The sequence below is a fragment of the Musca domestica genome, unplaced genomic scaffold (assembly GCF_030504385.1).
Source record: "Musca domestica strain aabys unplaced genomic scaffold, Musca_domestica.polishedcontigs.V.1.1 24, whole genome shotgun sequence".
Lineage (NCBI taxonomy): Eukaryota > Metazoa > Arthropoda > Insecta > Diptera > Muscidae > Musca > Musca domestica.
Window position 1 is genome coordinate 2333871 of NW_026712272.1, and position 13979 is coordinate 2347849.

Here is a 13979-nt window from a genome sequence, read left to right on the forward strand (position 1 = left end):
TACACTTACATGTCTGTTGATGGCTGGTTTCTCATGTCTGTTGCTGGAGAAGAAGTTCGTATCTCGAACTTCTGCCCTCTCCGCCTAATTTTAAACGTATCGATTATGTTCACAAGTTTGGCGACATTGTATTGTATGATTGCGGTAACATTAACTCGATGTTGATAATGTATGTTCTGATTTGTGTGTTCTTTTGGGATGTGGGCAAAAAAACAGCAACGATATGAAATCATAAACGAGGGAGGGAAGAAAAGTTTGGGAAATCAACAAACTAATGGTAGAGGAGGACTGGGAATGTCTATAGAAAATATGGGGCCTTATCCATAAATGATTAGAAAAGAAGTCCCTCTCTCCATTGGCAACATTAACAAGTAAAAAATCAGTAAGTGCGGCCGGGGCGAACTTTCCATCATTTGGAAAGAATTTGGCTAATTAAAAAAAAAAAGAAACAAGTAAAAAAGCTGTAAGTTCGGCCGGGCCGAACTTTTAATACCCTCCACCATTTGGTACAAATTTGGCAATTTCCAAAGAAAAAAAAAATAAAATCCGTTAAAAATTCTGTTAAAATCTTAAAAATACAGAATGCCTATACGACGACGTGGACGTGCATAGGCAACTTTTGTCATAAGTTATTACAATATTTAAATGCGAAACTTGAAGAAAAATCTGTTTATAATGTAGCTAAAATCATCAAAATACCGAATATAGGGGGTACCGTTGGGGGCTATACGAAGAAGTGGACCTGCACAGACAATTTTCTGGCACGGCTGAAGTATCCATTACGAACTTCACATGCGAAATTTGAAACAATCCCGGTAAATAATGTCGCTAAAATCATCAAAATACCGAATATCGGGAGGTACCGTTATATGGGGGCTATACGAAAACGTGGACCTGCACAGATAATTTTCTCTCTTGGGCTGTAGTATCCATTACCAACTTCAAATGCCAAATTTGAAACAATTCCTGTGAATAATGTCGCTAAAATCATCAAAATACCGAATATCGGGAGGTACCGTTATATGGGGGCTATATGATAACTTGGACCTACATGGCCCATTTACGAACTTAACCTGCCTACTGGCAAAATATACATGTATGCAAGATTTTAGCATTCTATCTTAATTTGTTCGAAAGATAGCGTGATTACAACAGACAGACGGACATGGTCTTAGAATTTTACGCTGATCAAGAATATATATACTTTGTTGGGTCTGACATGAGTATTTCGAGGAGTTACAAACGGAATGACAAAATTAATATACCCTCCGTAGTATGGTGGAGGGTATAAAAAAAACCGTTAAAAATCTTAAAAATACCGAATGTAGCCGTTATATTGTGGTCTATACGAAGACGTGGACCTGCATTACAATATTCATATACAAAACTTAAGAAAAAATTCTGTGAAAATGTAGCTAAAATCATCGAAATACCGAATATAGGTGTATAGCGTAGACCGACGTCAAGGAAGTGGACGGAAGAAAACAGCAACATAAACAGAAATGGTTCGAAAAGTAAAGAAGCAACTTGATCAAAACCCGCGTCGCAGTGGCCGAAAAATGGCTCGTGAGCTGAAAATATCGCAATATTTAATTAGGCAAATATTGAAAAATGAGCTCGGGGTAAAGCCATTGAAATTCCAAAAAGTGCAAGAACTTACACACCTTGGCCAAGAGTGGTAAACTGCCGAATTTGGTTTTCTCCGATGAGAAAACATTCGTTGTCCAGCAGTTTGTAAACAAACAAAATCATCGTGTTTACTTGCCAAAGAGGTCAGCTGAGACTGTGCACCTTCGGTTGGCCACCTAAACTCAAACGCCGGCCATAGTGATGGGGTGGGCCGCCATAACAGCCGACGGTCGCTCTCCGCTCGTATTAATCGACCGTGACATGAGAATAAATGCCGAATAATATCGCGATAATATTTTGTAGGGTGTATTAAAGCCTTGGGCACCCAAACATTTTGGCCGCAGACCTTGGACATTCCAACAGAACTCAGCACTATCGCACTCAGCACGCGCCAACCAAGAATGGTTACAAAATGAGGTTCCTCGCTTCATTTCCAGCGCACAATTGCTACCAAAATCTCCGGATACCAATCCGTTGGACTATTGTGTCTGGAGTATTTTTGAAAACAAGGTTGGCACTAAAAAATACCAAAGTGTCGATCACCTCAAGCTAGCGCTTCGTCGGGAATGTGCCAAAATACCGCAGAGCAATATTTGGGCAGCGTGTGACGGTTTCAGTGGCCATTGTTGTTTGAAAGCCATAATTCGTGCCAAAGGTGACCAATTCGAACATATCTAAACTTATTCTAAAATTTGATGCTATTTCCGACATTTTTTGCTTTCATTCAATAAAATTAAAAAAAAAATGTAAAAATCATGGCGTTTGACTTTGTTGCAGTTTTTTTATCTCACCCTGTATGTATCCATAAACGACATAGAATGACATATATATCTCCATACACTACTCTAAAAGAAGTCTGTTTCTCCACAGACGTCTATCTCCATGGTCGCCGACTTTATACAGTCTATCTACATAGATATCGACTTGAAAATGTGTCCATTACCATAGGCTACTTGGAAAAACATCTTTCTCACAGGCGCCGAAATGAAGTCAATCTTCATTAATTATTCGAGCATAGACTAGAAAGTGGGCTTATTTCCATAGACGTTGTCCTGAAAAGAAGTCTATATCCAAAGACGTAGACTTAAAAAAGATTATATATCCATAAATGATTCGAGCAGGCACCTAATTCCATAGACGACTTCCATAGAAGTCGCGTAGAAAAAGAGTCTATTTCCATAAATGATTCGAGAAGGGATCTAATCTTTCTGAAAGGCGCTAACTCAAAAAAAGTCAATATTCATGAACGATTTGAGCAGAGAGTTGCCTCCATTGGGGCAGACTTGAAAAGGTGTTTTCTCCATGGACGTTGACCTCAAAAGAAATCTATATCCATAGACTTAGACTTGAAAAGGAATATATATCCATAAATGATTCACACAGGGAGCTAATTCCCTAAACACAGGCTTAAAATGTAGTCTATCTCCATAGGCGCCGACTTAAAAAAGGATTATTTTTCCATAAATGATTCGAGTAGGGATCTACTTCCTTAGACGAAGACTTGAAACATAGTATATTTAAATAGGCGTCACCTTAAAAAGGTGTATATCACCATCTTGGAAAAATTCTATCTTAGACTTGAGAACGCCAGAAACGCCAACTTGAAAAAAAGTCTATCTCCATGACGAAGTCTAGCTTAGGCAACTTGAAAAGAAGTCTACCTTCATATACAACCTAAAAAGAAGTCTATTTCCATAGGCGCCGAATTAATAGGGGGCTTACCTCCATATACGACATGAAAAATAGTCTATCTTCCTCCACTTGACTTGAAAAGGAGTCAATCTTCCGAATTAAAGGGAGTTTACCTCCATATACGACTTGAAAAATGGTCTATCTTCCTCCTTTTGACTTGAAAAGGAATCAATCTTCATAACGACTTGAAAGGATGTTTCAAAGGAGTGATTCTTGATAACTAAGTAATGTCATCTACGAACCACTCTTTCAACGCCCCTCGTATGTAGCCCGAAAAAAAACCCAGTCAAGATGCCTTCATTCATTCATTCATCCGCTAATGTGTGTCCCCCTAAAAACTTCTCGGTTTTTAGTCTTGTGTTTAGTAATTGTACGTTTGGTTTTAGAATTTGACTTTCAATATTTCATTGTTTGCTGCTGCTGTTTTTTTTACTGATTCTCATGATTGCTGTTTTTATGGATGTTTTGGTTTTTTGTTTGACTTTCTGTGACCAATTCATTGCAAATTTCCGTTGTTTCATGCTATAGTTATTCGAAATCAATGTTGCGGCGAGGGAAAAAACATAGAAGTCATTTGTTTCGCTTGCCACAATATTTCAAAAAAAAGCACACACCATTCGATTTGTATTTTTAGAATGTTTGGTAGATGTTTTTTTTTTTTTTGTCAGGGACTTTGTACCATCATCATTCAATGCCACAAAGTGTGAGAAGATTTTGAAAGGGATTCTGTTTTGAGATATTCTTAAGATAAAAATAACTTTTTCAATTGCATTCATCTGATATTAAGGGATATCAGAATCTCTTAGGAAATTATAGATCTAAGATATGCAGATAAAAACCTGTTCATTGCATCACTTCTCAGACAAGGGTCTAAGGAACTGTTTTCATGTTTGTATTTGCCATTTTTATAGCATACTTTTTAGTGTTATATACTTTGTACTATACTTCTTCATTGCAATATAAATTGATAAATAATTAATATACGCCTAAAATTATGCTCTAAAAATCGTAAGAAGTTACTTTACATATGGCTCTAAAATGATGTGCAAACTAGCCTTAGAGGTCTGATTAATAAGTCATATTAGAACCATATTTAAAGTGACCTTATTCACTTTTTTATACTAAGCACTTTTAGAGGATATTTTTAAGCGCTCCCAACAATGTTGAAACTTGAAAAACGCTATGCTACATAAACCATATTTTTTATAACATACTTATATTTACACTCATTCTATAATCAATGCGTTTCTTATTAGCTTCAAATTGTGTGGGGCGCCTATAAGTGTGCTATAAATATGTGAAAAAATCACTTTAATCTTGACACTATACTGACATGTAAACTAGCTCTCCGAGATAGAAAAATTGGAATTTGGTACTTACCGTATCAGCTGCAGTAAGATTAATACCCAAACCACCTGCCCTTGTGGACAGTAAAAATACGAAAATATCCTGACGAGATTGGAAATCAGCTACCATATCACGGCGAGCCGAAATTTTACTGGAACCATCCAGACGCATGTAACGATGTTTACGATGCCACATGTATTCCTGTAAGAAATAAGAAAAATTAGTTTTAAGTTTCATATTTTAAGATAAACTTAAATTAACAAGTTTTTTCCTCTGAAAAATGTCCAAATGGTACAAGAAACCACTACTCAGACGCATTCACAGGAAGGGATCAAAGTACCTACAGCATAGCAATTCGAGCTCTAAAGGTAATTCTTCAAAATCATGTTTCTAGACCCCATTCGATTCAAGCCTTAAAATCACAGCGCCATGCTTTAAAGACAGCCAACAACCAAAACACTCCCAAAAAAATTAAACTACCGCTCAGGATTGTTATGGTACAAAAAACCACTACTCAGACGGACTTACATGCTGATTTTGGCAATCGAAGGGCTTAAAGTACCTTCAGAATGATATTTCGGGCTCTAAAGGAAAATTCTTGAAAATCAAAATCATGAAAAAATCAGCAACATGTTTTAAAGGCAGCCAAAATACTTCCAAAAAATAAAACTACCGCTCGGACTCACTTTGTCAATAAGAGAATCCCAAGTCACCAGATCGGGCAAATCGAGAAAGAAACTGGTATTTCCAAATCAATAACAGTCTCTAAAGGGAAGACTATCTGCGATATATTGTATCTTTTGTAGTAGGAGTTTCATAGTCTCCAATGCCTTCCATTGCATTCTATCGGGCAGATAGAACTAACTACTGTATTACTCAAAAAAAAAAAAAAAAAATACTCCACATAAAAAGCAATTGTCGGCAGGAGTCGGGTCGTATTCTGATGGTTTTCGGTAGACAAAGCCCACAATCTCCAAACCGATACCTAATCTGCTCGAGTTCGAAGAATTTTGGCCTTGCCATCAATGGTTTGGTTAATGTCAAAAGGCAATAGTATCTGCAAACCCGGGAGGAAAACTGCACTTAGGACTTGGATGAGTTTGATCTCACGCCGAAACAGACATGAAATTGCTTTAAGTTCACACCACAAGGTGAAATTTTGCAAGGCACTTCAATACGTGTATTTCTGTTTAGGTCGTCTACACTCACAACCACTCACTAATATTAGCTTGGTTGAAAGTCCTACAATAAACGGATTTGGGTCAGTTAAATACTCGGTAAGACCACCAATGTCGGCAAAATTGGAATTGGTCACTACAATTCAAAAGGCTCTTTTCAACTCGCCTTGAAAGACTCCTTTCAACTCGTATTGATAGAATCCTTTCAATTCGTCTTGAAAGATTCCTTTCAACTCGTTTTGAAAGACTACTTCTATCTCGTCGCGAAATACTCCATTGAACTCGTCTTGAAGGACTCCTTTCAACTCGTGTTGGAAGACACCATTCAATACATCTTTTGAGAATTTTTTTCAACTCGTCTTGTAAGACTCCATTCAACTCATCTTGAAGAACTCCTTTCAACTGATGGTGAAGGACTCCTTTCCACTCGGTTTGAAAGTCCCCTTTCATTACGTCTTGAAAGACTTCCCATACTTCCCTTAAGAGACTCGTTTTTAAAGATTGGTTCGTTCATAAAGACTATAATCTGATCGTCTATTAAGTCTCCCACCGGAGACTAAGTATACCTTCAGCTCGTCTATAAAGACTCCCTTAAACGGATCTATAAAGCCCCCCTTCATATTGTCTGTAAAGACTGGCTTGAGCTCGTCGTTAAATATTCCTCTCAGCTGTTCCGAAAATAATCTATTCAGCACACCTTAGAACTTCCTCCAGTTCGTCTCAAAAAAGACAACCTTCAGCTCTTTGGAAAATTTGGCCTTACTACGGTTACGGTTATCTGATAGGACAGCCTTCAACTCCTTGGAAAGGGCAACCTACAGCTCGTCGGAAAAGGCTGCCTTCAAAACCTCAGAAAAGACTTCCTTCACATCACCTCAAAATACATTTTTCAGATCGTCTGAAAAGATGACCTTCGGCTCGTTTGAAAAGGAGCTTTAACTCCTCTGAAAATAAGCCCTTCAGTTCGTCCGAAAAGGCAGCATTCAGTTCATGTATAAAAAGCCTAACAACTCGTAAAAAAGGCAATTTTATCGTATATAGAATACTTTCCACTGGCTCGTCTAAAAAGGTCCTTCTTTACCAAATCTAAAAAGCCCCCACAGCTCGTCTAAATATCATGACTCCCGACTATTCGAAACAGAATGCTTTCAGCTCGTCTGTAAACACTCTCTTCAGGTCGCCTAAAAAATATGTCCTTCGGTTCGAATAAAAATACTCCTACCGGCTCGTCTACAAAAGACACCTTTGGCTCGTCTACAAAAATAAACTGTATCCCTTCAGCTAGTCTATAGAAGACTCCCGAATCTGTAAGGACTCAAACCACTGCTTGACTATAGAAGACTTACTTTACAGCTCGTCTATCGAAGACTCACTTCGTAGCTAGTCAACAAAGGCTCCCTTCATAGCTCGCCTATAAAGACTCCCTTCGTCTATTAAGGCAAACTTTACACTTCATCCATAAAGATTCCATTCGCCTTGTTTGAACATCTCCCCAAAGGCTAATTCAGTACTCAGACTCCCAAAATCTCCAAACATAACATGCTTTGTGTTTGTTTCTTTTTTCTTACCTCCAATAAATCAATCATTTTGGTCATTTGTGAATAGATCAACACACGATGACCTTCAGCCTTGAGACGGGTCAATAAACTATCCAACACTGATAATTTGCCAGCATCTGATATTAGAGTTTCCTTATCGGGTATTATGATTGAAGACCAACCAAATTTGGGTGTAAGTAATTCCATTCCAGAATTGACAACTTCTAAGCCGTCACGATTTTCGCAATGCAGGTGTCGTATGTGAGACCAGGCAGCTGCACGGCTTTCACAACTAAAAATGTCCGTATTGAATTACAAAATTCTCTATGATAAACAAATTTCTCAACTTACTACAAATAACGATTATAGCTATTGACTTTCTGATTCAGCCCATATAGGAAACGAGGCATATCCAATGGTTCACATTGATAGTATTGAGGTAAACGTCTTTTGTGTTCAAATTCGGGCAGTAAACGTAAAGGTTCTTTGGAAAGTTTCTTGGTATTATTCGATGATCCACCAGCAGTGTTCATAATCAACTCCGATTCAGCCTCATCAAGCATTTCATTTTTAATTTCAGCTTCTTCGATATTTTGTTTGTATTTGCTACGTATGACACGATGTTCAATGGTTTCTTGCATGTTGCTGGTTTTGTAATCGCCAAAGGCATAGATGGAACTTTCTTTGGAGGTCTGGAAAAGAGAGAAATTTTAACGATTTTGGAACGAAGGAAAAATGAATAGAATCTTACCAATCCCGTAAATATTAGCTGCCTCAATACACTATTTTCACAGAGATAGTTTTTATTTAAAGGATTCTCCAGAGTTGGTTCCAATAACTGAAACCGTGTTGCTTTATAATCTGCTGACCACCATTCTCGTCGATAGGCCAGCAATTGTTGAAATAATACTTTACGGCGATAATGTTGTAGCAATGTTATCAAACCATTTATGGTCGTGTCTTCCAAATCTTTAGGTGATATATCACAGAGTCGAGTGAAACTAAAGCAGCCTTCATTGGCAACATTTAAGTCTATATAACGTGCATAATTCTCATGGGGTTTACGTTGAGTTCCGGGTGACTTTGGTTCTTGGAACAGGGAATGGTGTGAGTAATCAGCTTTGAAAATGGAAAAACTGAAATGAAAAGGAAAATATTTATTATAAAAGCGGCAATTGGATGTCGGTTGGCACTTGAAAAATATTCTTTGAAAAGGCATAATTGAAGATTTATTGACATCTAAAAAAAAATATGTAACTTGTCTAGGGAGACTCCCTTCAACTAGTCTAGAGAGACTCCTTTCAACTCGTCTAGAGAGTCTCCTTTCAACTTGTCTATAGAGACTACCTTCAACTAGTATAGAGAGACTCCTTTTAACTCGTCTATAGAGTCTCCGTTCAACTCGTCTAGAGAGTCTCCTTTCAACTCGTCTAGAGAGTCTCCGTTCAACTCGTCTAAAGAGTTTCCTTTCATCCCGTCTATAGAGACTACCTTCAACTCGTCTCGCCATCAAAAATCCTTAAAATATCCGCGATTGAAGATGTACTGGCTCTTGGAAAATATTCCTTAAAAAAAGTTAAGGTATTTGGCCTCTGAAAAATATTCATTAAAACTGTCGGCTTTGAAAATCTCTTGGACTTTTGAAAAATATTCTTTTCAAAAGACAGGATTTAAGCTCAGTTGGTCGTTAAAAATATTCTTTGAAAAGGCGTGACTGAACGTCTGTTGGTCCTTACAAAATTATTCTATAAAAAATTATCGTTTGATGGTCTGTTGCTCTCAAAAATTCTATTTAACAAGGACACGATAGAAGGTCTATTGTCCCCAAAATATGTTCTCTGAAAAGGCTAAAATGGAGATCAGTTGGTAATTAAAGATGATCTTTGACAAAGCCAAGATTGAAATTTCAAAGGCTCTTTAAATTGATACTTTGCTTCGAAAATCCACGATCATGGCTCTGACAGACTTTTTGATCTTGTATATAAACCTTATACTTACCGATTGTATAGTAAATGCCTTTGACTTGGCAGCGCTCGATAAAGCAGCCCATCATCGAAGACCAAACGTGGTATGACATATTCCTGACATTTCATAACAAATGGACTCTTGGCATCGCGTCGTTCAAACAACTCCGGATGGTTGCAAACTTTACGAAATTGCATTACGAGATTCATTAAATTCGAAGTAAAATTGCGATCAATATGATGACTGCCATCGCCGGTGGTACCACCTCCACCACGTGTCAAATTCAAAAGATCTTCAATGCGGATTTTCTGTTTCAATGCCATATACAAAAGCTTCTGGCGTATGGTCAGCGGACAATAGACCATAATTTCTATTTTATCTGATAATTCATTCTCCACATCCTTTTTGATACGTCTCAACATGAAGGGTTTTAGAATCATATGTAAACGTGAGATTTGTTTCTCATCAATACCAGTCTTGTTTTCAGCATGTGATTCAATATCCTTGGAGAACCATTCATTGAATTCATCATGCGAATCGAATAGTGTGGGCATAATAAAATGCAGTAGAGCCCATAGTTCGGCCATACTATTTTGTATGGGTGTACCACTGAGCAGTAGACGATTGCGACAATTGAAACCCAATAAAAGCTTCCAACGCATCGATGAGGCACTCTTAATGGCTTGAGCCTCATCCAGAACCATATATTGCCATTTGATGCGATTGAAATATTTGTAATCGGAAACAATCAGCTGATAAGATGTGATGACCACATGAAAGCTGGCATCGCGGGTATGCAAATCCTTCTGTTCCCAAAATTGTCGTAGGATTTTACGTTCATTGGGTGAACCCCAATAGGGTACAACATTGAAATCCGGGGCAAAACGTTCCAATTCCTGCTGCCAATTGTGCAACGTCGAGGCGGGGGATATGATCAGGAATGGACCCCAAACACCATAGTGTTCGGCAATGTGACAAAGAAAGGCAATGGATTGTACAGTTTTACCCAAACCCATTTCATCGGCCAAAATGCCACTGATGCCCTGGTCATAGATGTTCGCAAGCCAGGTCATACCTATAAAAACAAAGAGAATACATTAAAATCTTAACATTCCAAGCTTCTATTCCATCCTTACCCTTAATCTGGTAAGCCTTCAAAGAGCCCCGGAAAATGGTAGGTTGCGGCAAATCGGCTTGCGTTTTTTCTGTCAACAACGACTGGGGCTTATCCTCCTCTTTAATGTAATCACTATGACCCGACTCCTTTTTAACACTGACATCAAATTTCTTGGCCTTATTTTGATCGTTGACAAAAGCCTCCTCGGCATGTTGCTGGGCCAATTGCTTCATTTCTTCAGCATCATAATCATCATAGGCCGCCAAACGAGGATTTGCCTCTTCATCCAATTGATTGAGGATGCGCAACTGTTCCGCCTCAGTACCCTGACCCAATTTCCGAGACATAAAATGGGCATAGAGTTCAGTTTGCGTTATCAAGAAATTAAGTTTCCTCTGTTGGCGCTTCACTTCAATCAATTCCACATCCATTTTACGTTGTTCCTCTGCCTCTTTTTCCATTCGCCTTCGTGTGTCACGTTCAACACGCTCATAACGTTTCCAATAGGAGAGCATTTCACGTGTCAAACGTTTGGCACGCCACACTGTTTCTTTCATAACTTTTTGGGAAATCATTGCCTTTTGCCGCACCACCTTCATGCACATTGTGGCGGCACGTTTACAATTTTGTACCATTTCTTTGTGATTATTACTGCGTGCCCTTTGACATCTGCCCAATTCCTTTTTGGCCATCAATTGCCACACTCTTCTACGACGTGCCGCCAAGGCTTCGGGGGTTCGTGGCAATCCCTGTTGGCTCTTACGTCTTCTTCCCCTACCCGAATAGCCAGTAGGTAATGCTGATATCCCGGACATATCACGAGAATCAAATGTCATTGAAGTTTCAACATCTGATTGGACATCAACATCTTCATCATCCTCATTGAAATTACTAGAACTGCCAGCCATAGGTTTCATGCTTTCATTAGCCTCCTTGGAGCCATGTTGTGCATCTTGCAAGGGCTTATGTTTCGATTTACGTGGTTTACGTATTTTCGGCATTTTTGGTAACTTAGGCAAGGGGGCAATTTTTATGGTCTTCTCTTTCTTTGTGCGGCGTTTGCGCTTCCTTACACCCACAATCGATTGTTGGTGTTCCGTGAACATGTCATGATTCGATAGAAGTCCACTGCCATAGTAGGCATATTGAGTATTCTGGAAGCGGAGAAACATTATTAAACTATTTTAAATCGATTTCAGGAGAAGAAAATCAATACTCACTGTTGCCTTTTTGTAGTAGTTTTCCCGTAGTTTTTGTTGTTTCATATGGGTCTTCAACATTTCCTTGACGTAGTCATCTTCATCGCTTATATCTGTCTCAGTATCTGTATCGCTCATAATCACATCATATAACCATTCACGATCGGCCGTCAGCTCACTGAAGTTGTATAAGGACGATTTAACAGCTTGGCGTTCTAAAATGAAAAATGGAAAAAGATTAAGAAGTCGAGCTTGGCATTGAATCAAAAATGTGAAAGCTCCTTCAATGGCTGAAACGGATTAAGAATCCTTTTACTCGGAAAGTAGTCTTTGAAAAGTAGATAAAGGGAGGATTTGTTGGGGACAGACGTTTTTAGAGACTCTACAGACGAACTGAAGGGAGACTTTCCAGACGAGCTAGAGGAAGGGTTATCTTTCCAGGGTTATCTTTCCAGACTAGAAGATAATCTGGAAAGGGTATTTACAAACAAGAACATTTTATATGAGATCTCTATAGGAAACTTTTAAAACAGTATATCCATATAAACGTCTTAAAAGGGAGTCCATCGGTATGGGCAACTTGAAAAAGCGCATTTCGGAGTAAACAGCATGAAAAGGTATGGTATGCTATGGACGAATCAAATTTTTTCCAATTGGAAAAAAATTATTGAAAATATTTTCTTTGCAACTCACCTTGTTTGGTGCCCAATTTCTTCGATTTCTTCTTTCGACTGCCACCCATGGCACTCTCATCGTCGTAAGACTCTTCACCGGGGCTGTCATCGGCCTCCGACTCTTCCGGGCTGGTTAGCGGCCTTGAAAGTATTTCACGTGCCTGCTGCATAAATGGACGCATATCTAGTGCGGCCTCCAAACGTTGTATGTGCAATGGTTCAGCCATTTGCATGGCAGGCAACGCCACATTCTCCTGTTCAATAACTCCGTTCATCTTTCTCTGCCAATTAAATCTACAAAAATCACAAATCTTTATACAATTTTCCATTAAAAATTAGTTTTATTTTGCACCTACTCACTGTGTGACAATAAATTCAGAATTTTTTTTTCTAAATTCCTCGTTTTACATAAGCTTTACGGATAGAGAAATGCCAGCAATTGAACACATTTTCTTTTCCGTTCGTTTTATTTGCGTTATCTGCTCATTCCCATTTATAAATAAAATATTCTTTCTTATTGTTTTTGTGGGTTTAGCACGCAGTGCTGCAGATTACAAAGGCCTTGGTAGGAAATTGACGCCGTTCAAAAACAAGAAACACGGAGCAAAATGCAGTAAATGATAAAGCATCATAATCAAAACAAAATCACCGATTTTCGAAGGGTTTCATAGATCGAAAACAACTGTAGGGATTTAGAAATACGGAAATAGACGAAAAAGAGGGTGTTGAGTGTTGGAAAACGATATGTTTTTGCTAGTCGTTTTTGCACAATTTATGAATTATATTAATTACATACATATAACAAATAAAGTTTACTTATTAAGCTAAGAAAGTAAGAAAAATAAATAGAAAATAAAATCAAATGTATTCATGGTAGAATTAAGAAGGTAAAATCATGCAATCATATGTTGACAATATTTTCAAAATTATTCATGGATATGCTTATTTGAAATGACTTTGCCCCCTTAATTTTGCTATTATGGTATCATAGCCCTGCCTCGATATCATTGTACCATGCATCGTACTAAGTTTTCAGACCTCCAAGATTCAAGTTTCTCCTGTTTCCGAAATTATAATGGGAAAATGATTACCTTGTACACAAAAATGTTTTCAAAATCTTTCATTTTAAAGTTCACTGAAAAGGATATTAGTAAAACCACTGCAAAATGGACCCACATCCCATTTTTCTGTCCAAAACTCTGTCAACATTTCCAAATGTAAACCCTAGAAACCAACAGTGACTTTAATTTCAGAATTTCAGCTCTATCCCTTCAACCACTTCCAAAAATAGTAACTTTTAGTACACATATCCAAAACAATCTACATATCACCATCTTAGATACGAACAGTGATCCAAAAATCACCTTCACATTTTCAAAATCACCTTCATATCTAAATCCGCGTGCCAATACAGACCTCCATGTCAAATTTCGGTATTCCAGCTCTATCCCTTCGTTCAATCCCCAATTTAGTACCACTTAGTAATTTTTGAACAATTATTGCTAGGAACACAATTGGAGCGAACGACGAATTTCGCCCTACGCGGCGACAAAATAAGCCGCGAAAATTCGTCGTATGGAACACAATACCGACGAAATTATAAAACAGCTGATGAAGTTGTTTACTTTTTGCTCATTTGT

At 38.1% G+C, this 13979-nt stretch overlaps 1 protein-coding gene across 2 annotated transcripts in view; it reads right to left on the bottom strand.

Moving 5' to 3' along the window:
* Positions 1-12893, bottom strand: part of LOC101900631 (chromatin-remodeling ATPase INO80) — a 145968-nt gene extending 133075 nt beyond the window's left edge. The window contains exons 1-9 of one of the 2 annotated variants that reach the window (XM_059123226.1): positions 12700-12893; positions 12359-12633; positions 11687-11880; positions 10486-11620; positions 9383-10424; positions 8136-8520; positions 7736-8076; positions 7415-7676; positions 4702-4869 (exon numbers count right to left, since the gene is read on the bottom strand). In XM_059123226.1, coding sequence (XP_058979209.1) covers positions 4702-4869; positions 7415-7676; positions 7736-8076; positions 8136-8520; positions 9383-10424; positions 10486-11620; positions 11687-11880; positions 12359-12614 — 3783 coding nt within the window. In that variant the 5' untranslated portion in view covers positions 12615-12633; positions 12700-12893. Of the gene's footprint in view, positions 1-4701; positions 4870-7414; positions 7677-7735; positions 8077-8135; positions 8521-9382; positions 10425-10485; positions 11621-11686; positions 11881-12358; positions 12634-12695 lie in introns of both variants that reach the window. The other variant, XM_059123225.1, reaches the window with a different exon arrangement.
* Positions 12894-13979: the final 1086 nt, after the last annotated feature.